The following is a 25500-nucleotide window of genomic DNA, read 5'->3' as shown; positions in this document are numbered from 1 at the left end:
AAATCATATCTCTTATCTGTCATGTATTGGTGAAGCGGCATTGCCACTCCAGTGAGTGGACAGAGACGGAAAGTTTAAGTGAAGGCCGTTGATAAAATCGACATTTCTGATAATGTATCGCAACCGGGGACCCCGGGGAGGCTCGTCAAGAAAAACACATGACTACAAACGCTCGGGAAGAGAGGGTCCTTGACAATCCTAATTTTGGTCAGCGGCCCAATATTGGACTGGGATCCTAGCGAGTGGCCAAGGACCCGAGTGTAACCCAGGTACCGAACTTCATCCATGATTCTGCTGTCATTGTGGGGGTTCGAATACAGCGGGCATCTAGCAGCTGGGTTTGCTTCTGAGGGTATTCGGGCCAAAGTAAGTAGCTGTGGGCTCTCTTCCACGCACGAAGAATATTCGAGACGAGAGAGGGAGGAAGCAGCAGAACTCATTACACGGCAGATGCCGACTCACCTGATAAGAAAATTGCCAGGCTCATCTCAGAAATTCCGGTACTGGCACTGGGAAAGTAGTCCAATTTCAAACCAGTCCTTCCATCTCGTCAGCGTGTCCGTCGGGAGTCGGGAGGGTCGCGGTGCGGGGTGGAAGCAATGGACCTGGGGCCACTGAACATCCTCATAATCCATCCACCTTCCTATGGCGCAGAGCAGAAGGGCAAAGGCCGGGTTTGCCATTCTGTAGCTGCTTTGAAAAGGATTGAATAATACTCATATTAATCGGCTGACCTATTCACAATGGCCTCAACCTGGTTGCATTGTATCGTATTGTTTGTTGTTGGGTGCTGCCTTGGAATGATTTTTGAAATTCAATTTTGCGATGTAGATCGTGCGAGTCTCTGGAAAATTCCCGTCATCTTGCCTAAACCCCCCATCATTCCAATTGTTTCCATTATTCAAATGCTCTCAATGGTTCTTTCCCTGGGTTGAGTTTTGCATGTGTGAATGGCGAGTCGTCGCCGAGCGATAGGGTTAGGGTTTATCCGACCTTCGTGGCGGCGCAGCCAGTTGAAATCTGCGAGTTAAATCCGTCCTCAATCCTTCCCACTCACCCAACTGCCTCCCCTCCACCTTCCATTTACCCCAAGGCGCAACATCGCAGGCGGCACACAGTTTTATCATCATGGAGGAATCAGCTGGTCTGGAACTCTTCGCGCAATACTTGCAAGGGGACGATGACGTGGACTCGCTTTTTGGTGGCGGCGACCAGGATGGCGAGCTGGGTTCCCTCTTTACGGAACCCGCCGCCGAAGTTGAGCCATCAACACCGGGGCCCGACTGTGAGCCAGAATTGCCTTCGTCGCAACAGCGCCCCCATGAGGCGGCTAACCCTCCTGCGCAGCTCGACTCCGCCGCCGACCAACCGCCGACCCGGTCGGCTCAACGCCCCGCCCTTTCGCTGCCCCAGCTCTCGCTCCCCGCAGTCCCTGATCCTCTGGCTGCCTCTTTATTGCACCAGCATGGACACACTTCAGGTGACCTCGTGGTTAGTACACAAGTCTCTGCTTCTGCTTCTGGCTCTGGACCCGCCGCACCATCGCTCGAGGAACTTGACGATGCGGCCTTAGAAGCCGAACTATCGGGCCTCTGGGAGGCCGACGCAAGCGGCGAACAGCCTGTTAATGCTCAAACAGAAGACCAAGAAAGCGATCCCATTCAAGAGGAATTCCAAATCCTCACCACGCAAATACCGGGCTTTCGCTACGCAAATAGCAACACGAACGCGTTCATTCGCCTGCCGCGGCGCATCGACCTCAACCTCAAACATGCCGAGGAACTGGTGTACTACATCACACTGAGTAAACCCCCAAACTGATCTCCTATTTTTGTCGGACAATAGCTAACTAGTGCTAGACCGCCAAACCAAGGTGGAGGTGCTTTATGGCTACCTCGAGCTGAATGCCGCTGAGGGTAAGCGCCTTATGGCGGATATGAAGAAGCTCCTAAAAGAGCCCCCTCTCTCGGCCCTCGTCGCACAGCCCGCCTCTCGCTCCACCGAAACCAAAAGGATTCTGGTCAGGATGGCATTCTATATGCTAATTTCCCAGGAATGGGGCCGCACTTGGTTTGGTGAAGACCACGAGACCGCTGCATCCCGGAAATATCTCTGGCCCAGGGACTCGTCGATGTAAGGACACTCACCCTCTTCAGAAATACCGTCTCGAGGAAAATACTAACAAACTCATCTAGTCTTTTAGCCGGCTTCGTCACGATCCTCTACCGCGTTTACACCAACCGGAAGCAGGTGTACCAAGGCATCATGCGCGCGCAATCTCGGCTCCGGGAGGCAAACCCGTCACCACCACCGTCACCAGCCCCGTCGGCTCCACCTGCCGATTTCTCTCAAAGCCCATCGCCCGTGCCGGCGAGTCAGTCCTTCTTCGAGGTCATCGCCAAGGATGCGAGTGCCGGCAAGAAGCGCAAGCACAGCGAGGCGGTGCTTGGCATTAACCAAGTCCACTACGACGTCGAGGTCCCCGCCAACGCCCGGCTAAAGTACCACATCTACGTCAAGGACAAGAACGACGGTGCCGACCTTGCGCCGACCAGCACGTATCGGCACACCGACTACATGATTTCGCGCGGTGCCTTCTCCAGTCTCAAGGCTGCCTTCGAAGCCACTGGGCAGGACCCCGTTTACATAATTCACACTCCCTTTGGCAGGAGGGCAGTGACGAGCGAAGAGGAGTGGGAGAATGCTGTCTTGATCATCTACAATGCCAGGCGTTCGGGCGGGGTGGTGGAGGTTGATATTCTCATTTGAAGTGTTGTGCACGAGGATTGCACTTTGCAGCTGCTAGAGGGTTGGAATGGAAATGGTATTCAGGTGCATATCGATGGATGGGGTATACGGGGTAATGAGACAGCAGACTAGGCTGTAGACCAGGCGTTTCATGGGTTCACGGTTTCCTTTTCTTTAATAGAGATACCCGGGGAAACGAGACGAAGTAGATGGTTATGTGGGCGGAATCAATTGATAACGAGTGGCCCAAACCCTTTATCAATACGTTCTATGAAGTATCGTGCGAGGTGGTTTCGTTGCGTGATGCCCTCCCAATACACATTCCCATACCTTATCCCACCTAAACTGGGATGAAATGAAGCCGGATGGCGCACTTGCCTCTTCCCAATGAAAAGCCAGCGATATCTGAAACCAAAGGCTGTATTACCGACAATAATTCTACATAAACCACCTAGCCATGAACTGAGCTGACACTCTCCAATCAGGAAGAATCTATCTCGGTCTAGCAGACGCCAAACAATGCCCCCCTCCCAAGAGACCAGCAGCCCCAATCCAAATTCAACCAACCCATCAAACCGGATGGACGGGATATGCACGCTACCTACCCAAAAGAAAAACACCAAAGCCAAAGCCCAAAACCAAAGCCCAAAGCCCCAAATATGACACACCCTACAATCTTATCCTCCCTTCCCCCACCGTTACCACCACCACCAAACCACCCCCCTCCCCTCCCGCCCCTCCCCGCACCACCCTCATCATCATCCCCGCCCATCCACTTCGGCTTCTTGATCCCCTGCCCAAAATCCTGCAACCACCTGGGCGTGTCCAGCGTATCAATCGTGTTCTTGACGCGGTGCCCAAACGCCTCAAAGAAATTCTCATCCTCATCCTCCGCGGCAGCAGCAGCAGCGGCAGTCCCGCCCCGTACCGTCGGCGCGCGGCCGACCCGCCTCGCCGAGGTATTCGCCTGCGGTCGGCCGTACGATGGGCCGGTATCGGTGTAGCCACCCGCGTTGGGGGATGTGCCGAAGGGTGTGGTTGGTCCGCCGCCGGGGGCGGTGGGGCTGGTGCCGTCGCGGCGGCCGGCGCGCGGGATGGAGAGGATGGGGGCGGGACGCCCGCGGGTGCCAGCGCTGGCGGTGCCGGTACCGGTGAGGGCGTCGCTGCGACGGGCGCGGATGGCGGCCGAGGTGCCGTTGAGCTCACGCTCGATGAGGTCGCGGCCTTCGCGCCAGGAGCGGTTGCTCCAGGCAGCTCCGCGGCCGGTGGCGTTGCCGTCGTCGTCTTCGTCCTCGTCATCGAGGACGTCGACGCCGAAACCGACGACGCGCTTGACTCGGCCGTAGAGACCGAATAGGGTGGCGCATACGGGGAGGAGGATGAAGGCGGGGAAGAGGTAGTCGAACCAGGTGCCGAGCGGGGTGAGGTTGATGAGCTGGCCGAGGAAGTCGTAGAAGACGGTGTCGCGGTAGATGCTGCCGAGGAAGGTCATGAAGTTGTAGGTCAGGGGCACGCTGAGGCGGGCGACCTGGCTGGCGTACCAAAAGGCGGATTCCTGGGCGGTGTTGCGGCGCACGAGGGCGCGTCCACGCCAGACCTTGACCTCGGTGATGGAGATGAGGGCGGCAGCGCACATGTAGAGCATCCATATCGCGGCGACTGCCTGACCAGCGAAGCCGACTTGGCCTTTAGAGGCGACTTGGTGGTGGATGACGCTATAACGAATGACCGAGAGCTGCGGGAAGAGGCCCTTGACGAGTTCGGACCAGACAATGCAGACGGAGGCCAGAGAAAGGACGGCGGCCAACACGGTCTGGAAATACGGGACGAAGTGGTAGTGGAAGAAGAAGCGCGTGTAGGGCGTGAATATGGTGTGTCTGTCCCAAAAGCCTGCGCTGGGAGAGGCCTTGCCGAAATCCAACTTCTTGGAGGCTGCCGAGTCCAGAATTGCTTGCGTCTTGACAGCGTCTTGCAGCAATCGGTTCCATTCGCTGACGTATCTTGAGCGAGCGTGCCTCGCCCTCACGAGCCGCCTGGTAAGCTCAGCGAGGTACTTCTTGGTGATAACGTTCGGAAGCGGACTCTGATTCCCGGAGCCCCGGACAGCGGCCACTCGGCCGGGCTGCGACTCCGGCAGGTTCGTCATGTCGATCAACTCCTCGATCCAATCCTGGAAGAAGCTGGCACTACCGCCCTTGCGGCGACCAAGTTCAGCCACTTGCAACTCAAGGTCCTCCAAATCCATCTCGGCATCGTCCATCCGCTCGTAGACCCTGGGTGCCTGGATCTGGATCCGACGCAACCTGCCGCTAACATTGGCGTTGCGGAACAACCGTCGGGGTATGGAGACGAGGCCGTGGCCCATAAGGTAGATAGCCAGAATCAACCCCCAGCAGTATGCAAGAGCCATGACAGTGCTCTTGAGTGATTCGGAAAACCCGCCGTAGGATATCAGAACGTAAATGAGCCCGACGGCTCCAGACCCGAAGACCATGGCGTAGTATTGGGCATTCGCACGGAGGGAGTCGAGTATCTTTCCCTTTGGTTCTCGGTATCCAGAGTCTGAGTATTCGCCAAGAATGGGGAGGATGAACCTACACAACAACAAGACGAGTGAGTTAGGGAACCTAATTCGTGCGCCGGAGAGGTAGACAACGGTACGTACCAAGTCAAGGCAAAGGTAAGCCAGTACGTTACCCTCCACGACACCCTGAGGGTTCTCGAATTCAACCATATGCCCCTAGCATCAATGTCATCAACCATGGCGCTGGAAGCCAGGTCTATTGGCACCAGCAGGACCATGCTCGCGGGAAGCCATAGCGCAAAGAAGACGGGTACGAGGAGGTAGGCGGGGGTGGTTCGCAGCGGGAGGTAGTATCGGAGGATGAGGAGGGCGACGACGGAAATGCAAAGCAGCGCGATCAGCGCAAAGACGAGGGAGGGTACGGGCGACGGTGATGTCGCTATTTCAATCATGATGGTAGACTTGGTGTCGCATGTTCGAGAAAGATGAAAGTGTATCGCGTGGGCCGGATGGGCCGAAGGTTGGCCAAGGTTGACGACGGTTGGCTGACACAGCTGTTCAATTATGTCACAGGCACAGATCCCCGGGGCCTCCTTGGGGGCAGAGACGGGACCAGGCACGTGCCGCAAATTGATGTGAAAGGGAGCTTCCGAGCTTCTGACATTGAACTAAGACTTTGGGAAGATATAATTAGGTTGGAAGGGCTGATGTTTGTGATGATCCCATCACATCGGGCTGGTCTATGACAGAACGTTATATTGTTCCATTCCATGAACTTGGATGAAGATGGAATCCTAGAAGATTGGTTGTTATTTCCGGAGCCGTTCGCAGCAGCGATGAAATGCCAAGGACGCCGAGGAGAGATGCCCACTTTGATTGGTTACACACTGCCCCTGGTGATACCTTGCATGCGCATCTGCAGGCATCGTCACTCTTCGCTTTACACCTGAGGACAACCCGAGAGGCAAGCTCTTTCCCGGAGATAAAAGTTGAGGCCCAAATGATACATCAATGTACTGGAAGTTTCCGGTGTTGGTTTGGTTGCTCCCAAAACGTGGGTACCGTTATCAAGTAAAACAAGAAGAGAGAAGAGAGGAACCTGTACCGGAAAGTAACTCCATCAATCGCACTTGGCGGTTTGGGTTCGCGATTTGATCCCTTCCTTCCCGAAGTTGGGTGGAAGCAGCGTGGCAGTCCCCCGCCCTTGTGCAACCGCCTATCAGTTATCCGCATATATCCGCAGGAGGGGTCGAGGCAAACTGCTGGTATAAATGCAGACAGAATGGCCACCCGCTTGCCGCGAATCCCGTGTGCTTCGGTGTGGTTCAATCCCACTCGCAGAAACCAGTCAAGCAGATTCATCATTGCCGGCGCGTTGCGCAGCTTCTCCTTCACCCCACAAGCCCGACAACAAACCAACTCAAGGACCATGGAAGTCGACCTCTCAGCGCCGAACGGCAAGAAGTGGTCCCAGCCACTGGGCCTCTTCATCAACAATGAGTTTGTTAAAAGTAGCAACGGGCAGACGATCACCTCGGTTAACCCCACGTTCGTACCTCTCGTGCCCTCCCAATAATCAAGCCCGGGGTTCGTGGGTTCGTGGCTAACTATAACCCCCAGAACGGAGGAGGAGATCTGCTCCGTCTTTGCTGCGACGTCTGATGATGTTGACAAGGCGGTGGCTGCCGCCCGCAAGGCCTTCAAGGATCCTTCGTGGAAATCTCTTTCGGGGACTGACCGAGGCGCGCTGATGACAAGGCTCGCTGACCTAATGGCGCAGCACGCCGAGACACTGGCCACCATCGAGTCTCTTGACAACGGCAAGCCGTATTCTGTCGCTCTCAGCGAGAACTTGCCTGAGATAGTCAACGTTCTCAAATACTACGCGGGGTACGCCGACAAGAACTTCGGTCAGGTCATCGATGTTGGCCCAGCCAAGTTCGCTTACACGGTCAAGGAGCCACTGGGCGTTTGTGGCCAGATCATCCCATGGAACTATCCGCTGGACATGGCCGCGTGGAAGCTGGGGCCGGCCCTTTGCTGTGGAAATACGGTAGTTCTCAAACTCGCCGAACAGACCCCCCTCTCGATGCTGTACGTGGCACGGCTTATCAAGGAAGCCGGCTTCCCACCCGGCGTGGTAAACATCATCAATGGCCACGGCCGGGAGGCCGGCTCGGCACTCGTGCAACATCCCCAAGTGGACAAGATCGCTTTTACCGGCAGCACGGCGACGGGCAAGGAGATCATGAAGATGGCCTCGGCCAGCATGAAAAACATCACCCTCGAGACCGGCGGCAAGTCGCCGCTCATTATTTTCGAGGATGCCGACCTGGATCTCGCAGCCAAATGGTCCCACATCGGCATTATGAGCAACCAAGGCCAGATCTGCACCGCCACGTCTCGGATTCTGGTCCAGGAGAAGGTCTACGACGAGTTCATCAAGCGCTTCAAAGCCAAGGTGGAAGAGATCTCGGTGGTGGGTGACCCATTCGAGGAGACAACCTTTCAGGGGCCACAGGTGACCAAGGCGCAATATGACCGGGTACTCTCTTACATCAAATCTGGACAAGAAGAAGGCGCAACTATTGCCCTGGGCGGCGAACCGGCCCCGCAAAAAGGCAAAGGTTTCTTCATCGCGCCCACGGTATTCACCAATGTTAAGCCCAGCATGAAGATTTTTCAGGAGGAGATCTTTGGGCCTTGCGTGGCCATTGTCAAGTTCAACACCGAAGAAGAGGCCATACAACTGGCGAATGACACGACGTACGGTCTTGGATCCGCGCTTTTCACTCGGGACCTGGTTCGGGCGCACAGAGTAGCCAGGGAGATCGAAGCGGGCATGGTCTGGATCAACAGCAGCAACGACTCCGACTTTAGGATCCCATTCGGTGGAGTCAAGCAATCGGGGATCGGGAGAGAGCTGGGCGAAGCCGGGTTGGCGCCGTACTGCAATACCAAGGCGATCCACGTAAACATGGAAGGTTGATGGATCAAATCGAATGTAAAAACCTAGCTCACTCGAAATCATTCAATAATTTTGTAAGAATAATCTCAGGCTAACCTCTCACCTCCTACCACATGGGCTGGAAAGCCGGACTCCACGTGTGGGTGCCCGATTTGTGAGAACGAAGCGAAAGTTATCCGAAGGCAAGCTTGTTTACTCGATTTACTTTTCTTTCACTTGCTTTGGGAGATTTATCACTTTTATAGTTTTCTATACACGATCTTACTTTCCTTCGGAGTCCGGTTTTCTTCTGGCTAGATGGTGCCTTCCAAACACATTGCTCCGCTGTCAATCGTACATGTCAACGCTGGCGGAGTAGATCGGAAACGCCAAGGCGCCGACGTCATCCCCCGGAATCCAGGGTCTCCAGCGTTGAAGCTTTGGAGCTCTTCCTGGTCTAGCCTCTCCGCCAAGAGCCTAGAGCTGACGGGCACAAGTGATCGCGATTACTGATTGGATAGTTTCTCTGAGGACAGAGAAGACGCAAAACTCCACAGCTGAAGAGAGAGCTCCACGAGGCATCGTGGCATCGTCGTCATTCTGTCGCGGTCGCATTGACTTATTCGAGGACGGCATCTTTAATCGTCGGGCTCGCCTTTTCAACCACAAACAAATTGCTCGAGTCTCCCACGACTGCGGCGCGCCATTCCTAACACACCCGAATTCAACCAATCGCCGCATCCAATGGCACCCGCCATACCTTCAGCCGAGCTACGACTCTCGTACCCCTTATACGCCCTCGACTTCGACCCCGAGGATGCGAATCGCCTCATAGTGGGCGGCGGCGGCGGAGCTGCCCGGAGTGGCGTTGGGAACAAGGTCACCGTGCTGGATGCATCCCACGAGGGCACGCTGCAAATCGCCTCCGAGATCGAACTCAGCCGCGACGAGGACAGTGTCAACACCCTCGCTGTCGGCTCCCGCAGGAATAATTCGCTTCTTTTCTACACGGGGATAAACTCGGCGGAAGTCGATTTGAAGAAGGGGAAAAATGAACACTTTCAGGGTGTTTACCGCCGATCCTACCCTCCAAAGGCGAAGGCCTGACCCTAAGATCGCCGAAGGTTTCAAGGTCCGCCTTCTTTTTCGACCCACAGACAAATGAGGCGTATCAGAGATTGTTGAGGGATATCGGGCCGGGTCGGCGCCGCCGCGACAGGCACTATCGGCCGCGCAAAAGGACGCCCAGATCGCCATCTTTGACATCCCTGCCGCGACGAACAACAACCCGACACCCAAGCTCAGAGGCAAGGTGGAGCTTCCGAAGGAGGCTATGGATATGGACATAATGCAGATCTCGGAGGACGAGCACCAGTTGGTATATTGCGATGATTACACCATCTACACTGTGGTCATTAGCAAGACCACCACCAGTGGCCCACATTCGGTCTTTACGATGCCGATCGAGGAGGCGATCGGAGCCAAAGACCGCGCATCATTCCGGTCCATACGCTTCCTTACCCCGACGTTCGTGCTGGCGGCCGCAAACGTGCCCAAGGCGGGCGGCGCAGTGCTCCAGGGCTTCCGTCTACCCAAGCCGGCCCGACCCTGGGCAAGGGAAGAAGAAAGGAAGGGAAAGCCCGGCTCGCTATCTCAGCCCACCTTCCAAAGAGACATCACGCGCGTGACCGGCAAGGGCCGTCCAGAAACTCTCCCCGCCGGCCACCACCCACCTTCAAGCCAGGCGACCACGCAATTCGCCATCGCCGTGACCGGGCCAGGACAGCTCCATCACGCTGTACACGCTCGACCACCAATCTATCGGCGACATCAACCTCATCTCCAACCTCTACCCGATCACCACCCTCAAGGGAAGTCCACCTCGGCCCCATCTCCCGGCCTGGCCTTCTCCCCCTTCACACCGCCCTCCAAACCATCCCCAACCACAACCCCCCACCTCAAACTCGCCTCCATCGGCTCCATGGCCAACACCTGCATCATCCACTCCCTCCCCCTCAAACCCCTCCCCACCACACCAACCACAACCACCAAACAATCCCCGCGCTACATCCTCGCCCTCGCCTCCCGTCGCCCCTCCCCGCGGAACCTCCTCCTCGGCTCCGCCCTCGTCTTCGCCCTCCTCGCCCTCCTCCTGCAAGGCATCCTCGAAGTACGCGGCGCGTCCCGACCCGTCATCGGCGCCCGCTCCTTCACCCCCGTCACCTGGCACCAGCCGGGCCGCTTCTACGGCGTAGCCCCTTCCGTGGGCGGCGGCGTGCTGGCCGAGTATCACGATCTTGCGTCGGCGGCTGCTGTTGGTGGTGGTGGGGGGAAGGAGGTGGAGAAGGTGGTGGTGTTGCACCACCATGTTACGGAGGAGGAGCAGGAGGGGGTGCTGCGGGTGGAGGGGCATGATGAGGAGCGGCATGGGCCGGCGAGGGGGTGGGAGGAGCTGGAATGAGGGACAGCGTGAGGCGTGGAAGGGGGCGCTGAAGAAGGCGGGGCAGTGGGGGGAGGAGATGGGGGAGGCGGTGTTTAGGGGGGTGCTGTTTGGGGAGATTGCTGGGGTGGTGGGGGCGATGGTGGCTTGATTGAGGGGGTTATGGGATGGTATGGTATGGTATGTGGGTGTGGTTCGTGGCTAATGGGGAATGGTTTTGATGAGGGATGGTTTTGTATGTATGAGGCTGGCGGAGGATGAAGTACATGAGGCTGGCGGAGGATGAAGTACATGAGGCTGGCCTGGGGGTGGACTATGGATGGAGTGGGGAAGCTGTATTATTGTTTGTCTCCGTATATGTGAGTTTGCTTAGAAGAGTAGAGTGTATTAACACATTGTTTGCGCAACGGCGGCTGTTACTATAAACGGGAATCTTAAACGAGAACAAACCCAAAAGATGACTAAACCGTGACTCAAGACGGAAGCTATCGAGCAGGTAAAAATATCTCGGTGGGGTTGGGTTGAGGGAGGAAAGTGATGTTGAATGCTCCCGTCATTTTGATCCGTCAACAACACAACCCCCGGGTTCAGCTGGCTGGCTTGTGTTGCGCAATCCGCACACCGGACGCTCTTCTCATGTATGTTCGCTTACGGCCTGCAACCTGGAATCCTGTTGTCGGTGTCACCAAACAAGAAAGGCAGGCCGTCAAATGGCAACAAGCGGGAAGGAAAAAGCTAAAGTGAGTCGTGACTGGCACCTGCATGGCACGTTACCACGACAGCTCGACCGACGTGTCACGGTCCGTCGACGTGGAGTTGCCGAGTGGACGGGGACTCGGCAGGTAGGTTGGGTTCCATGTTGTTCGGGTCTGCTGCACTGCATGGCGAGCTTCCTACCTAGGGGTATGAGCGACCTGACTCGGGGTGACTGGGCCATTATTAACCCCGGTAGTATCGCACAGAAGCATGCTTGATGTTGCTTCTGCAGACACGGCAGACGGTTGATGCAGCATTGGCTCCTCGATTTAGTAACACTTGTACGCAGAGAATGGAAGCGAATGTGTCCCACCAGGCTGCAGAGGCACCTCGTACCTGACCGGATACTCGGATAGGTTGCAGGAGAGGAAGGGGAAGGCGCCCGTAACTTCCTCAGGTAAGGTAGGTTCTAGGTCGGCCCATGTAGGGTCCTAACCACGAAAGGTCTGATGGACATTGCTGAGGCCCCATCTACGAATATCCGTGTTGCTTTCCCAACTTCCATCGCAAGAGCAACGACTCAGGGGCAGCTTCCCAAATAGACAGCCATTGTCATTCAGAGCCGCGCTCTTGACCAAGTTAAGGCAAGAACACTCAACAACGCCCAATCACGAGTTGACCGTACCTGGCTTTTGTTTTTGCCAAGCGTCAAATATGCACTTTTTATTCCGACTCGTCGTGTTCGAGAGTCTCGACCGAACTCGGTTGCAATGCGCAACACCAACCCTTCCTCTTTCCCCTCATTCTGCAAGCCACTTACTTACACAACACACCTCTCAGCTTGCAACGCCATTCTCGCAACCCTTCTTGCTTCTTCGGTCTGCAGCCCGTTCGCTCCGCAGCTCCACAGCGATTATCGATTCGATTTCAGCCGGAATTCAAAGTCGTGATTTGGGGCGTCGTTTTTCGAATTTAGGATATTCTGCCGCGTCATCCTTTCTGCGGGAATACCAAGCTTTTAACATCAGATCCTCCCCAGCGCTCCAGATCTGCCGGAAAGCAGCCGCCAATACATGCGGCTGATCGTTGCAGTATAGGTTCTGATCCGACCCTTGGTTGCAGCCGAAGGCCACCGCATCCCGATGAACCTGGTCTCTGCAGAAGGCGGCAAGTCGTTTTGGTCAGCCCGCCGTCGGCTGAGTTAGGTACATACTCCTATGCAGACATGGCCGATCAGCGCGCGCGCCCTGCCGGCTCTCCCGCCTTTCCGTTCGTTTCGACCTTCTTACTTTCGAGCTCAACTTTGGAAGCAGCTTGCGGCCTGAGCACTTCCGAACGATCTGCTCGTATTAGATCGGGGCCTGCATCGCTTGCTACCCTTCGCTTGCTACCACTCGCTGTCTCCTCAATATCGGAATGCTAGCTGGATGCGAGGCTACCGTCACTCTGCTGGCCATTCCGGTCCCTTTTATATTGGGCTTGCGTTACCCGTCCCCCACCAACCCGCAGTCTCAGGCACGGCGCGGGCGTTCCTTGCGTTGATCACGTTCCTTCATTGGCGCGGCCGGAAGGCTTGCAAAGGTTACCCGCTGCGCTCTTTGCCCATGGAGTCACCCTACGGCCAAGTTGGCGAGAGGTTGCTTGCATACGAATACTTGTCGAGTACTGGCTGTTTTCTGACATCCCACGCCCGTCCCACAAAAGAGCGGAGAGTGATGGTTGCAGAAGAAAAAGAGGGCTTCGAGACCCGTTGGCGCGACAAGGTTACTTGCACCGAGCAGATGGACGGTAATATCGAAGCGTCCTTCGCAACGTGGTTGGCCACGGTGGCCCGGTAATGTGGCATCCACCACCCATTTATACTCCCCCAGCTCTCCTCCCATCGCCGTCCTAGTCTTTGGTCGTTCTCGTCTGCGACCCTACTGCATACGCATCGAGGGACCGTGCCGCTGCGGGAGTCTCTGTCCTTTCTGATATCATTGGTGGCCCCCGCGTTTATGACCTTCGTTCGTGTCTCTGATATATTCACTCGCTCAACTACGCCCTGTCGTTCTTTACGTGCTGCTTGTGTTTGGGTGTCCAGACGTCATTGTCTTCCCCCCACCTGCAGAAGATAATATCGACAGTGACCCACGATGAAGCTGTCGTCTGCCATTCTGGCCGCCTCGCTCGGCTTGGCGTGGGCTCATGACGACCGCGGCCAGCACGTTCCAAAACTGTTGGGGTTGCGAAAGTTTGTATCCGGACTGGAGGCTCGGAGGAGGGCTGCCTTTGATGAACAACCCATTGCTGCCAGGAGTCAACACCTGCCGGCCAACCAACGACGGAGTCTGAAAGGACGGCAGGATGACGACGATAATGAAGGACGATGCGGGCCAGGCATTGGGGCCTGCCCAAACGGGGAATGCTGCTCTTTTGAAGGGTGTGATTACCTGTCTTTTCTTTTCCTTTTTGTTTCAAGCTACGAGCTAACCAACGTGGTAGATGGTGTGGAAGGGGTTTAGATTACTGTTCCGCTCCTGACTGTCAAATCAACTACGGCTCCGGCTGTGACGCCGTGGGTATCACCGAACCCCGCTGCTGAGGTCCTGACTAACAAAATCTACAGAACCAAAAGCCTGGTGGCGCGGACACGTCGGGTGTTGCCCGGCCCAAGCTTGGGAGCGTTCAATATGGAGGAGCAGGCATCTATGACTGCGAGAACCCAGGTGATATTGCTCTGACTTTCGATGACGGGCCGTACATTTACACCAACGACCTGCTTGACAAGTTAAAGGTTTGAGATGGCGCCCATATATGCCCAGACGTGATGCTAATCTAGAAACAGAGCTATGGGGCGAAAGCCACCTTCTTCATCACGGGAACCAACCTTGGAAAGGGAAAGATCAATGATCCCGCCACCATCTATCCTGCCATCATCAAAGTATGGACGCTTGTTACGGTCAAGAGCCTGCATAAACTAACATGATAACAGAGAATGCATGCCGAAGGGCATCAAGTTGCTAGTCACACCTGGGCTCATCAGAACGCTAGCCAGCTCACTAACCAACAATTCACCGATCATATGGTCTGGAATGAGATTGCGCTCAACTCTATCCTCGGTTTCTTTCCGACCTACATGCGGCCCCCTTATTCCATCTGCGAGAGGAACTGCCAGAGCATCCTGTCAACCCTCGGCTACCACATCATTTATTTCGACCTTGACACGGAGGGCTACCTTCACGATAGCCAGCAGGAGATCCAAACCAGCAAAAACATCTGGGACGACGCCATTGACGGCGCTAACCCATCCTCGGACAGCTACCTACAGATTGAGCACGACATCCACTACCAGACCGTGTACAACCTGACCGATTATGTCCTCACCTCCCTGTTTGCTGCGGGCTTCCGGGCCGTGACCGTGGGCGAGTGCCTGGGCGATCCTGCTACCAACTGGTACCGCACCGGACCGACCGGCGGCGTCGTCCCCAGCGGTTCAGTCGCTCCCACCTCGACAAGCACCCCGCCTACCGGCCCGACGAGGACGACCATTTCCGTGGCACCGACGCGCACTGGTGCGAGCATTGACGGTTCGTGCGGTAACGGCGTAACGTGCGCCGGCACCGAGTTTGGGTCCTGTTGCTCTGTGTTTGGTTACTGCGGCGTCGGCGACGACTTCTGCTCGGTCGACAGAGGATGCCAACCGGACTGGGGAACCTGTGGTGGCGACGGGACGGTGCCGAGCTCCTCTGTAAAGCCGACCTCGTCCGTGAAACCAACAACCTCAACCGCGAAGCCCCCAACCTCCTCCGCAAAACCACCCACCTCCTCGGCCAAACCGACCTCTTTCTCAACCAAAACCACCACCACCACCACAAACAAGTCCACTCGTAAGCCCTCCCCTTCCCCCATCGTGAACTAACCTGACCCTTCACCCCCCCACCAGCAGCCACATCCACCACCCCCAAGCCCACTCAAACCGGCCTCGCCATCAGCACCGACGGGCGCTGCGGTCCCGAAGTCAAGCAGACGTGCACGGGCAGCGGCCTTGGCAACTGCTGCAGCCCGGCGGGCAAGTGCAGCTCCAACACCATCTCGTGCTTGGCTATCTTGGGTTGTCAGGTGGGTTATGGCTCTTGTGTCTAATCTGATTTGGTTGGCTGGTTGGCTGGTTGGTGGTGGTGGCGGCGGGGAGGTCAGGTGGGTTAAGAGAGGGGAGAGGGGTTAAGAGAAAGGGGGGGAAGATGGGGGATATTGGAGGTTGAGGATGGAAAAACTCTGGTAGTTGTGTTTCGGTTGTTCTTTTCTTCTTCTTTTTGTGGGAAGGATATAATGTTCGGGTGTAATTACCGTCGGTTCAGAAACGAGGTTTTCCTTCTTTTGTTTAGCTCATAGGCATTCTAGGGGAAGCATCTTTCCAGACACAATTCCATGAGGATGGATGATAGAGATTGGTGCAACTTCCAGCCTCCATCCAGCATAATGGGATGGAACAGTGGGTGACCAGCATGGACGGCGAGGGGTAAGAGAGGGATAAACGTAAATTGTATCTATACAACGATGTTCTCTAAATGTCCCGCTGTGGGCATTAACCCACCTGAGGCGCTGAGCACCAAGAGTTGATTTGCGTGTTTTTGTGTGTGTTAGGTCCTGGCCGGCCTGCACAGCCAGTGTGCGTACCAGCAATTGATATCATCCAACGTTGCTCATACACATGCTACCCATCCATTCATTACCTCCATCGTTTGAGTGGTATAAGAGAAACGCTCGCGCCGCTGGTCGTAACCTAAATCACAATCAAAACACAAATTCCAACCCCGGAACCCAAATCCAAACGCCACATCTGTCTATCCCATTGCGCCGTGTGCTGCTTACTCGGCCTGCGAGGTAAAATCAAAAGTGAAACCGGGCGACGAAGGGAGAGCCTGAAAATCGTTGTCTTGGTAAAACATGTCGTAGGAATCATCGTGGTAGTCGGCCATGTACTGGTCGGTCAGGAACCCCACTTGGTTATGATGAGACAGAGAGGAAGAAGAGGACGACGGAGTGATGCCGCTGACCCGCGGAGTTTGTTGTGAGAGGCTTTTGCCCCACGGAATCCCTTCGCCCCCGGGAGTTCTTTTGGGCTCCTGGGCTGCCTCGGAGGAGGATGGGGGGGTCCGTGGCCTCAAGGGAGTTTCCAGTTGCCCTGCGTCTGCACCTGCGCCTACACCGGCGAGGAGATCGCCTAGGCTTCCGCGCCTGTTTTCGGTGCCATAGCCAGAGTCAGGGATCGACGGAAGGGGAGGCGGCCGATGGGGAAGAGTGTCCTTGGTTTGGTGGCTTGTCTGGTCACCTTGTTTCGCGTCTGGGAGCTCGGCATGCCGGGAGGGTGGGCTCGGCGGAACACGGTGGATGGTCGAGCGGGAGGCGGTGGTGAGACCGGAACTCATGCGCGACGGTGACTGGCGGGTGCCTTCCACTTCCTCCATGAAGGCATGCACGTCGACATCAGTGGACTGTGAGTCCATGTGCTGGACAAGGTTGTCTCGTTCAGAAATCGCTGGCGAGGTGGCGGAGTAGCTCTTCTTGGGCGAGCCCGAAGATGGCGGCTTGACATCGTGGTCTAGTGTTGTGGCAGGCTTAAGATTTTCTTGCATCAGGTGTTCGATCAGGAGGGCTTGCGCCATCCGCTCGAGCTGCTGGTGCCTTTCGCGCAAGGCTTCGTGTTCCATTTGCAACCTGCTGTGTTCGTCGGCGGGAACGAATCGCTCAGAGCCCGGGCCGGTGGCAGCAGGGTCTGCGAGCGAAAGAGTGACGGGCGACGGGACTGAGGTCGAAGGAGTTCTCGCCGCATCAAAATCATCGCCAACATCGAGAATGAGGGACTCATCGGGATAGTCGGAAACTCTTCCCAGCCCTGATTCGGCCTGCTGGGTTGACTCGGCGCTCAAGAAACGAGTTTCTGTTGAGCCTTGCAGCGGGGTGAAGCTCTTAAACAGAACACGCCACTTCTCCTTTTTCCCCTTAGAAACCCTCTGGCAATAACGGGACAAATGGTCGTCGAAGGCGGGGCGATTATCGAAAGTCCTCCAGCAGGATCGGCAGACGCCAACCCTTGGGTGCCTGAAGTCGGAATCTTGGACGTCGAAGGAATGGATGGCCCGCTCTGTCACAGTGAGGCGATGGGCCGGCCTACTTAGGTGCCGGCTGGGGCGCCAAGATCAGCATTGATGAGAGAGCGCTCGCAACGGGATAACTCACACTAGTGTCGAGATCTCTCGATGCACAGTGTGGCAAGGGGAGTATTTGTCCGACCGGTCCTTGTCGCTGTTGGGCCGTCCGTGTCAGCAACCTGGATTCACTGGTTCCTCCTCCCCAACCCGAAGCCGTCAACACATCGGTGACTCACTATAAAGTAGGGTGAGCATGGCGGAAGATGTCCGGCATGCTCATGTCGTCGAAGTCTTCGGTAGAATTGGGCTTTGTCTTCTTCTTCGGGCGGCCAACGTCTTCTCCGCTGCTGTTTTCGCATTTAGACGCGGGACGGGCTCTGGATGGGGTCGGCGTTCCCTGACCTGCTCCGGTTTTTTGGCTGGGATTCGGCCGCATGCTAGATGTCGACGCGGGAACTTGCTCCAAGTGGGCCAGGGGGGCCTCAACCGGCTCGTACTTCCTTTTCCTCGGAATCGCCGTGTCGAGAGTCAAAATGGGGGATTCGACCTTGATCGTAACATTCGCGGTGAAAGGTACTGGGTGGCCGATTTTTGGGTAGTGCTGGAGACCGTGAGACGGAAAGTTAGAGAGCGCAAGGCCCGGTCCAACTCCGTAGGTGCCGACGGCCGTGCTCGCGTTTGCTTGCATGCTGTTGTAGGTCTGGCTGAACCTCTCAAGGACTAGTTCGTTGTCCCGCAACCGGGTTGTTGGTGATGTCCAGGGAAGATAGGACTCGACATTGTGGGCGTCGGCGTAATGGGAGTAAAGGTTGTCGTCATGGTCACCGATTGCGTCTTCTTGATCATCAAAGAGAATGAAGTCAACGCCGGCTGGTGGGGTAATTAGGGACCGCGGGGAGGCAGAGGCAGGCGTGTTTCTGAGATCGGTATCAAGCATCATGCCGTGGTTATTTAGCGGGTACCCGTCATCATCAAGCTTCTGTTGGGCTACCGCGCGGCTGCCTTTTGATTTGCTCCGGACATATTCCCAGTTATGGGCCTTCTCCATATGTTGCTTGCAATTTGATTCCCGTTTTGACCAGTAGGTGCACGGCCGGAACAAGCAGGGAAAGGTGCGTGGGGTTGCGGAATGTTTGTCGTTATTGTGTCGCTCCAGCTCCTTTGCTGTGGGCCAACCGAAGGTGTGGTATTTGCATGTTGGGTCCTTGCATTTGTATGGCCGGGTATGTGATTTTGAGTGCTTGTTAAGATCACAAAGCCGGACGAAGCTCTTGGAGCATTGTGGGCAAACATGCGCGGCCAAGGTACCGGCGTTGGGGCCGACCTGGGATGCCATTAGATCGCTACCTATGGGAGGTTCCACGGCGGGGCACAGGGGTGCGAGGTGAGGGCGAAGGCGAGGGCGAGGGCGAGGGATAAGAGCTGTCGATGGGGTAGAGATAGGTTGTCGCCGGGTTGCCGAGGAGGAAGGTTTTAAGAAAGCCTGAGGATGGTCCAAGTTTCACCACGAAGATACTCGGAAGGTCGCGGGGGCGGCGAGATGAAGCGGCAAGGAAGCGAGCGGTTCTTTAAGGTGCGGAAGGATGAATCCGATGAAGGTGTGGGGACGAGGAGACCCGTGGTGCGGCGAGGTAAGAAGGGGGGTGTGTGGTGAGGAAGGAGCAACGAGCAACGAGCAAGGAGCAAGGAAGGATGTGTGTGGTCCGCGGTCACCCAGAAGCGGGTTGTTGGTCCAGGCAACCAGTGCCGTGAGGGGAACCCGGGGAAAGCAGGCCTCAAAAGTTATAGCCCGGAAGACATGGCGGAAAGTTTTGACGATTTCGGAAAGGAACGAGGGAAAGTGGGCGTGCTTGCGTGTAAGGATGAGTATGTGCGAGTCGAGTCGCAAGGGTCGAGTTGTTGCAGACCCCAAGATATCGAGACTAGGCAGCGGCGGAGACCTCTTATACACTCTGCAGGAGGGGTTCTCGAGTTGGCCTCAGCCTTGTGGGGCACCAGGGTTTAGAGTAGACGACGTCTAAATATACTAAAGAAGAAAAAGTGCAGGGCCCCAACGGGAGGATGACAGATTTTTGAGGGGGCTAGACACAAGCTGTGTTATTTTCCGTGTTGGGTATTGTGCATGGATGCTGTGCGCTGTGTGTATGTGTGTGTTGCTGTATTCAGTGTTTTCTGCCAATGTGTGCTGTGTGATGTTGTGCTGCGAGTGCTGTACTGCAGCCAGCCCGGACAGGTGGGGGTGAGTATGGAAACTGCGCAGATGTGCGAGACTCGGAAAAGAGTTAGTCTGGAGATGCAGATGTCGGAACCTCCTACCATTGGGAGGAAGAATGGGACAGGCGGCCGCTCCCATTTTAGATGACTTGCTTCGACTTCGGATGGGGCGTGAGGAAAAAGGCGTGGGGAAGGTGGTCGGTTGGTTCGCACATCAGACGGCTGCGCATTCTCTGCGCAGAGGCTCAGCGGCCGCCTTGCAGGACTTCCCCCGCCTGATGCACTTACACGCCAGGACCACTGGCAAGGACCGCTCCAACGGTCTTGCCCTCAGTCCTCCGTCCTCAGGCGGCGGTGCACGGACCACGTCACCTCCGTCCTCGATTGAACACCCAATCAGAGAGACGAAATCGGTGCAATGAAGATGCCGGGTCGCGGCGTGACAACTGAAGCAAGCGGTTTGCCAAAAGAGCCGACGCCCTACGCCCTGCCGTCATCCCGCGTCTTGACGTTTTCTCCATCTCCATCGCATGCAATGCCGATAGATCCGCTGGAGTCCTAGGTGAGGCGATGCATCGCTGAAGCCCCAAGAGCCTCTTCAAACTGCGCGAATTGGCTAGTTGGTATTGTCGAGAAAGTTGGGTTTGTCGTGTTGTCAGAGGCCAGCTTCCCACTCCGTCAGACTTGGCAAAAACCCGATTGTCGCCGTAAACCCCCGGCAGCCACAGCCCCGAGCGGCCGACCGTCTCCAGAGGCCATGGCTGTGTCGCAAAGCGTCCCATAATAATCCCGCTTTCCGGTCCAGGCCCAGCCGATGAGTGGCTAGTCTGAAAAATCAGGTTTGAAATTGTCAGCCTGCCAAAATGCCTGGCAATCTGCTGTTCGTTTTGCCTGGATGTGTTGTTGTCTGCCCGCCGCCTTTTCGGTTGCGTCACGTGCTCCGTCGGAAAGAAGTCGCCCACCGGACGAGTCACGGATTGTCGTCATTGTCTTCCCGGTTGCTTCAACGAATCGCCGATAAAAGGATCGCTTGGTCGCCCAAAACGAGGTTTGCCGTCAAGTCCCGGAGGATGCCCCCACCAACCCCCTCGATTGTTTTGGTCACTTTTGCGCTTGCCTTGACCACGATGAATCCGATGAACCCTAATTGAATTTCACTCAAAAAGCGGAGGTCAACGGGCCTAGATGACGCAAGGCCGCTCCATCACAAGGTCATGCCCAGCCCCTAAAAACGATACATCACTGGATGTGCGAAACCGTGGCCATGCGAATGGCCCAACTCTCAAGAGCAAACAGGGCACTTGCACCTGCCACCTACCGCCCATGCCACAGCCCGTAGACCAGAGGTTTTGCCAGGACAAGGCCGGTAAAATGAAATGAAATGGTGACGATTTAAACAGAGAGCATCGGCCCGGATCAAGACCATTGATCAGACGCCGAGGCCGAGGCGGGGTTCCGATGGATGACTCGGGCTCCAGTTTCCCAGGGCCTTGACCGACCCGGGCAGGACCCGGAGCTCGCCACCTCACTAACTACCTCCAGACTGGCACGATATCCAAGCCGGTAGGCGTGGGCAGAGTTGGCAAGCTTGCAGGTCGAGCGGCCAACTGGGGCTAGTAAATCGAAAGGGATTCTGAACAAACAGTTCCCCAACTGTTGGCAGGTGGCAGGCAATGGCGGTAAATGTAACCTAAAAAAAATCAAAAAATCCGAGGGCTGCGCAGGACAAACGAAATCTTTGCGCGACGGGGTCGACTCGCATCCTTCTCAGCGCGTTCCAAGGCAGTTGGAGATGTGGGTGTGACGATCGGTCATATACACGCAAGACAGCACAGCCTCTGTTCGCTGATTCCACTCTACGCGTATGCTTTATGATCTTGGCTGATTTCGCGAGATGGTGGAGCATTTAACGTTGAATCTCGGCGTTTGTGGGGATGGCCCTGGCCGCCAGGGGGATTGGGAGGCGCCAGGGGCAAGGTCAGCGCATTTGCATCTAAGATAATCTGACTGGACCAGTCTCAGCCAGTCTTTCTCGGTGCAAATTTCCAGAATTCAAGCGGTTGGCAGGCACAACGGAAACATGGAAACACGAGAAGACGGAAGGAGCGATGATCGTTGCTGACGGATCTTTTGACACTCCCCCCAGTGCCCCTCTCGTCTGCCGACCATGCCGGAGTTTCTTCCTTCCAGCATTTATCCCCGAAACGTTGCTGATCACCTCCACCGCCTGCTCCTGCTGCTTTCCGGGTCAGTGTGAACAACAACGAGGAGCAGATCCACGATTGACCGTTCCAGAGATCCGATAAAATTAGTTGAGCACTTTCGGCAATCAACAACCGCTGACAACGCGGTGGCGCGTGGTCCAGGCTCATGTCTCGCTTTTCGTGATGGAAAACCTTATCTCGCTTGCATGTCTCCTCTCAGGGCCTTTGGCCGAGAAGGAGGGTTGCCGTGGTCGAATGGGGAGACAGTTTGCAACACGTACCTGCATTAGCGCTCCGCCCACAGCAACCACCTCCGCAAAAAAAAAATGGCTCGTCCAGCTCGTCCCTTGTCTTCACACAGTGTCAGCTCCCATGGCTGACAGAGACAGGGCTGATCTGCTGGTGCGACCGGTTCTGGTAGTTGTCATACCCAAGAAAGCGGTGTCATGGTGGTTGGTGTACCTGAGGGCGGCGAGCACAATCAGAGATTCAATGTTGGAGAAAAGGAACCTGGGATTGGTGTGCCGTTCCTCGTCCGAACTCCTGGAACCGGGGAACGTCACTCATTACTGTGTCCTTTCAAAAGGAGGGACCGATCGCCTCCCACATGGGATGAAATGTCGACTCCCACTTTCACTCTTGTCCACACTTGCCCCTCGCGTGTCCACAGTACACAGTGCTTCACCAACACGCGGGGGACTCCCACATGCTGTCGGGTGGCTCCAGACATTGGCAAACTAAGCATCTCCTTTTCGGCCCTTGTCGCTGCTTGTTCAGTGGCAAATGCGACATGGCGACAAAATTGCTCCCCAGACAAGTGGGACCCCTATCACAAGAAAGGACGGGGGGGAGCCAAATCAAGGCGCTGCATGGATGGGTTCATTTCATGGATGGTTGGCCGAAGCGCTTCCCCTCCCCCCTCCATTGACAACCTTCGTACCCCGGCTCGGCGCTGGCTGGATAGGGATGCCGGACCGCAAACACAGCGGCAATGCGGCCGTTGCGTTGTCACTGGGACCCGCCCGCCACTTGCGGAGCTGCAATGTTCCCTTCCAATGCTCTCCAATGTTGCCCTCCACCGAGCCCCTGGATTAGCGTCCTCCGAATCGGGCAGCCGGCGCTGACGAGCAATTTCCCGCCTTCTCTGCGGAGCGGTGGACAAGCTCGTCGACCTATTTAACGATGGCCTGTTGTCCAGTCTCGAGTCCGGCTTTTTTTTTCTTCTTTCCTCAGCTCACTCAAGCCAATCAATCTAAGCCCAGCTCTTGACTTCGGTCGTCCACTCTTTCAAACACTTCCAAAGCTTCTTGCTTTCGTCAATCTTTCCAACCTAAAACAACACCCTCTTCGTTTTTACGAACAACCCCAAACAGTCGCCAATATGCGTTTCGCTCTTGCTACCGTTGCCCTCGCCGGTGCCGCCCTGGCCCACGGCCACGAGGAGGAGGCCCAGAGCACTGTTTACTCGACCGAGTACTACACCATCACGTCGTGTGCCCCGGAGGTCCCTGACTGCCCGGCCACCGCCACCGTCGTCACGTCCTCGGTCGTCTCCCTGACCACCTCGACCGTCTACAGCACCACCACCAAGACGATCACCGACTGCCCGGACACCGTCTCCAACTGCCCGGCTGACTCCACCACCGTGGTCACCGAGACCGTCGCCGTCTCCACCACCGTCTGCCCGGTCGAGCCCACCGAGACCCCTGAGCAGCCCGAGGAGACCGCCACCGAGAGCCCCGAGGAGCCTGAGGAGACCGAGACCCCCGAGGTCCCGGAGCCCTCCGGCTCGTTCGTTGAGCCCCCCGTCGTCAGCTCCACCCTCGTCACTGAGGCCCCTGCCTGCCCCACCACCTCCGTCAAGACCATCAAGACCTCCATCACCACGGTCATCCCCACCATCATCTACGAGACCGTCGAGGTCCCCTGCGAGACCGCCGCTCCCCCCCAGAGCACCCCCTCGTCGGTCCCCACTGGCACCCGCCCCGGCGGCCCCATCGAGACTGCCGGTGCCGCCACCTTCGGCGCCTCGGCTCTCTTCGCCGCTGCTGCCGGCCTCTTCGCCCTCATGGCTTAAATTCACTTCACCTAAGTTTCAGTCCCCTGACGCATAGGCGGAGTTGGATGAGAAGTCTAGCGAAGGCTACTTGATGGAAGGGTTGGATGACTTTTTTGGATTCTTCTGGAAGGTAGCGGATTAATGGCATGATACCTCTGTGTACTTAATCTTCTAATTGTATTTTTTTGGCGTTCATGTATGGAACGGCTTATGAACGTCTTTTTTTACCCCCTCAAATAATTTTGATGATGACCTTATTCAAACCTAAAATTACGTGTGCAGCTTGACTATTTTTTCTGAACTTCTGTCTCCCATCTCCTATGATCCAGCGTAAGCCTCCCAAAGACCCCTGAAATCTGATGTTGATGGGTTGTGTGTGGGGAGGAAGGCACGTCACGTCACTCATTTCCCAAGTGGGTCTACTCGGAAATTGCGTTGAGTTGATCTACCCCGGTTGATTGGCTATCAGATCACCAGAGGTCCATCGTGTTTGTTTCAACCCCAGTTTTTCGGTTGCCCGTTTTTAGCCCATGGGCGGCAGGCGGCTCGCTCGCAAACCCCAGGACCGACACCCGTGGATACTTGACTGCCAGGGGGCATCCATGGATCCATGGGTTGATTGAAGGTTCTTTTGGGCTGACTGAGAGCAACCTCACTGTGGACGCGCTGTTTTCTGCCGCCTGTGCTGCATGAACAGAGTCCCTTGGTTTAATGGGAGGGCTACAGCAGCAATAGGCAGCCAACTTTGGGAGGCCATCCCTCAGCTAACGTTACTTGCCAGCATTGACCAGATACTCACACGGAGGGCTTTCTTCCCCCAAAGTTCCCCGTCTCTCAGTCAGCCAGCCAAATTGCTGTCAGCCAGCTGAAAGTGACACTGTCAGACTGGGATTTTCTCCCCAGCACCCAGCACCCAGCACCCAGCACCCAGCACCCAGCAACCAGCACCCGGGCAGCACCCCAGCGTAGTTAGTTACCGGCTTCTCTACCAGATCGGGGCAAAACCACCACACCGCGAGACCGAGATGTTGCGTTTTTACGGGCGACTTTGGCCCGAGGCAGATGGAACCGCGCGCTCCTGCCGGGAGTCCAGTTCGTTATCTTCACCGCTGTTTTGCTGCCAGACCGTATCGCTGTCGCTCCTTCGTGATCCTCTCTCTCTCCCTCTCTCGTATCCGTCCATCCCCCCCCCCACCGGCCACCCACTCCCCATACTGCTAGCCTCGTACAGTATCTCTCTTGTCTGTCGCGCACGAAGTCGGCAACCCCTCCACCCGGGTTATTCCGGGCCTCCACCATTTGAACCAGCGGTCTGTCGGTCGGTCAATCGCCGGTCGGCCACTCCGGTGAATGACGATGGGGACGGAATCGGTATTTCTAGCCAGCTCCATCCTGATCCCTAACTCGGTTCGGTGACTGTGGTGGGTGTTTTTTTTTTTTATTATTTTGTTGTGTGCTTTCTTTGGCCTGCATGTCTGCTGCCCACCTGCGTGGCTTGGCTGGATGGATGACGTCTCTCCCATTCTGTCTGTCC

General features: G+C 56.3%; 8 protein-coding genes across 8 annotated transcripts; 5 read left to right on the top strand and 3 right to left on the bottom strand.

Annotated features, from left to right (window-relative positions):
* Nucleotides 1-1128: 1128 nt before the first annotated feature.
* Nucleotides 1129-2769, top strand: CHGG_02908 (uncharacterized protein; the record flags this gene model as incomplete). Its single annotated transcript, XM_001229423.1, has 3 exons — nucleotides 1129-1785; nucleotides 1874-2133; nucleotides 2196-2769. 3 exons carry the CDS (start codon nucleotides 1129-1131, stop codon nucleotides 2767-2769), a joined length of 1491 nt encoding a protein of 496 aa, XP_001229424.1.
* A 580-nt stretch (nucleotides 2770-3349) lies between these two features.
* CHGG_02907 (uncharacterized protein) lies at nucleotides 3350-5724 on the bottom strand (the record flags this gene model as incomplete). The annotated part of the gene is made up of 2 exons (XM_001229422.1): nucleotides 3350-5342; nucleotides 5414-5724. 2 exons carry the CDS (start codon nucleotides 5722-5724, stop codon nucleotides 3350-3352), a joined length of 2304 nt encoding a protein of 767 aa, XP_001229423.1.
* Nucleotides 5725-6701: 977 nt separating this feature from the next.
* On the top strand, nucleotides 6702-8261 carry CHGG_02906 (uncharacterized protein; the record flags this gene model as incomplete). Its single annotated transcript, XM_001229421.1, has 2 exons — nucleotides 6702-6820; nucleotides 6893-8261. 2 exons carry the CDS (start codon nucleotides 6702-6704, stop codon nucleotides 8259-8261), a joined length of 1488 nt encoding a protein of 495 aa, XP_001229422.1.
* A 702-nt stretch (nucleotides 8262-8963) lies between these two features.
* CHGG_02905 (uncharacterized protein) lies at nucleotides 8964-10680 on the top strand (the record flags this gene model as incomplete). Its single annotated transcript, XM_001229420.1, has 2 exons — nucleotides 8964-9248; nucleotides 9406-10680. 2 exons carry the CDS (start codon nucleotides 8964-8966, stop codon nucleotides 10678-10680), a joined length of 1560 nt encoding a protein of 519 aa, XP_001229421.1.
* A 1613-nt stretch (nucleotides 10681-12293) lies between these two features.
* On the bottom strand, nucleotides 12294-12812 carry CHGG_02904 (uncharacterized protein; the record flags this gene model as incomplete). Its single annotated transcript, XM_001229419.1, has 2 exons — nucleotides 12294-12510; nucleotides 12733-12812. 2 exons carry the CDS (start codon nucleotides 12810-12812, stop codon nucleotides 12294-12296), a joined length of 297 nt encoding a protein of 98 aa, XP_001229420.1.
* Nucleotides 12813-13490: 678 nt separating this feature from the next.
* On the top strand, nucleotides 13491-15480 carry CHGG_02903 (uncharacterized protein; the record flags this gene model as incomplete). The annotated part of the gene is made up of 6 exons (XM_001229418.1): nucleotides 13491-13777; nucleotides 13840-13912; nucleotides 13964-14131; nucleotides 14183-14278; nucleotides 14330-15224; nucleotides 15281-15480. 6 exons carry the CDS (start codon nucleotides 13491-13493, stop codon nucleotides 15478-15480), a joined length of 1719 nt encoding a protein of 572 aa, XP_001229419.1.
* A 725-nt stretch (nucleotides 15481-16205) lies between these two features.
* On the bottom strand, nucleotides 16206-18537 carry CHGG_02902 (uncharacterized protein; the record flags this gene model as incomplete). The annotated part of the gene is made up of 3 exons (XM_001229417.1): nucleotides 16206-17523; nucleotides 17578-17643; nucleotides 17726-18537. 3 exons carry the CDS (start codon nucleotides 18535-18537, stop codon nucleotides 16206-16208), a joined length of 2196 nt encoding a protein of 731 aa, XP_001229418.1.
* A 4751-nt stretch (nucleotides 18538-23288) lies between these two features.
* Nucleotides 23289-23984, top strand: CHGG_02901 (uncharacterized protein; the record flags this gene model as incomplete). Its single annotated transcript, XM_001229416.1, has 1 exon — nucleotides 23289-23984. The coding sequence occupies one exon, from the start codon at nucleotides 23289-23291 to the stop codon at nucleotides 23982-23984; it is 696 nt and encodes a 231-aa protein (XP_001229417.1).
* Nucleotides 23985-25500: the final 1516 nt, after the last annotated feature.

This window comes from Chaetomium globosum, genomic scaffold (genome assembly GCF_000143365.1).
Source record: "Chaetomium globosum CBS 148.51 scaffold_2 genomic scaffold, whole genome shotgun sequence".
NCBI classification, from domain to species: Eukaryota; Fungi; Ascomycota; class Sordariomycetes; order Sordariales; family Chaetomiaceae; genus Chaetomium; species Chaetomium globosum.
The sequence above is the reverse complement of the archived record's forward strand: the minus strand, read 5'-3'. Positions and strand labels throughout refer to the sequence as shown.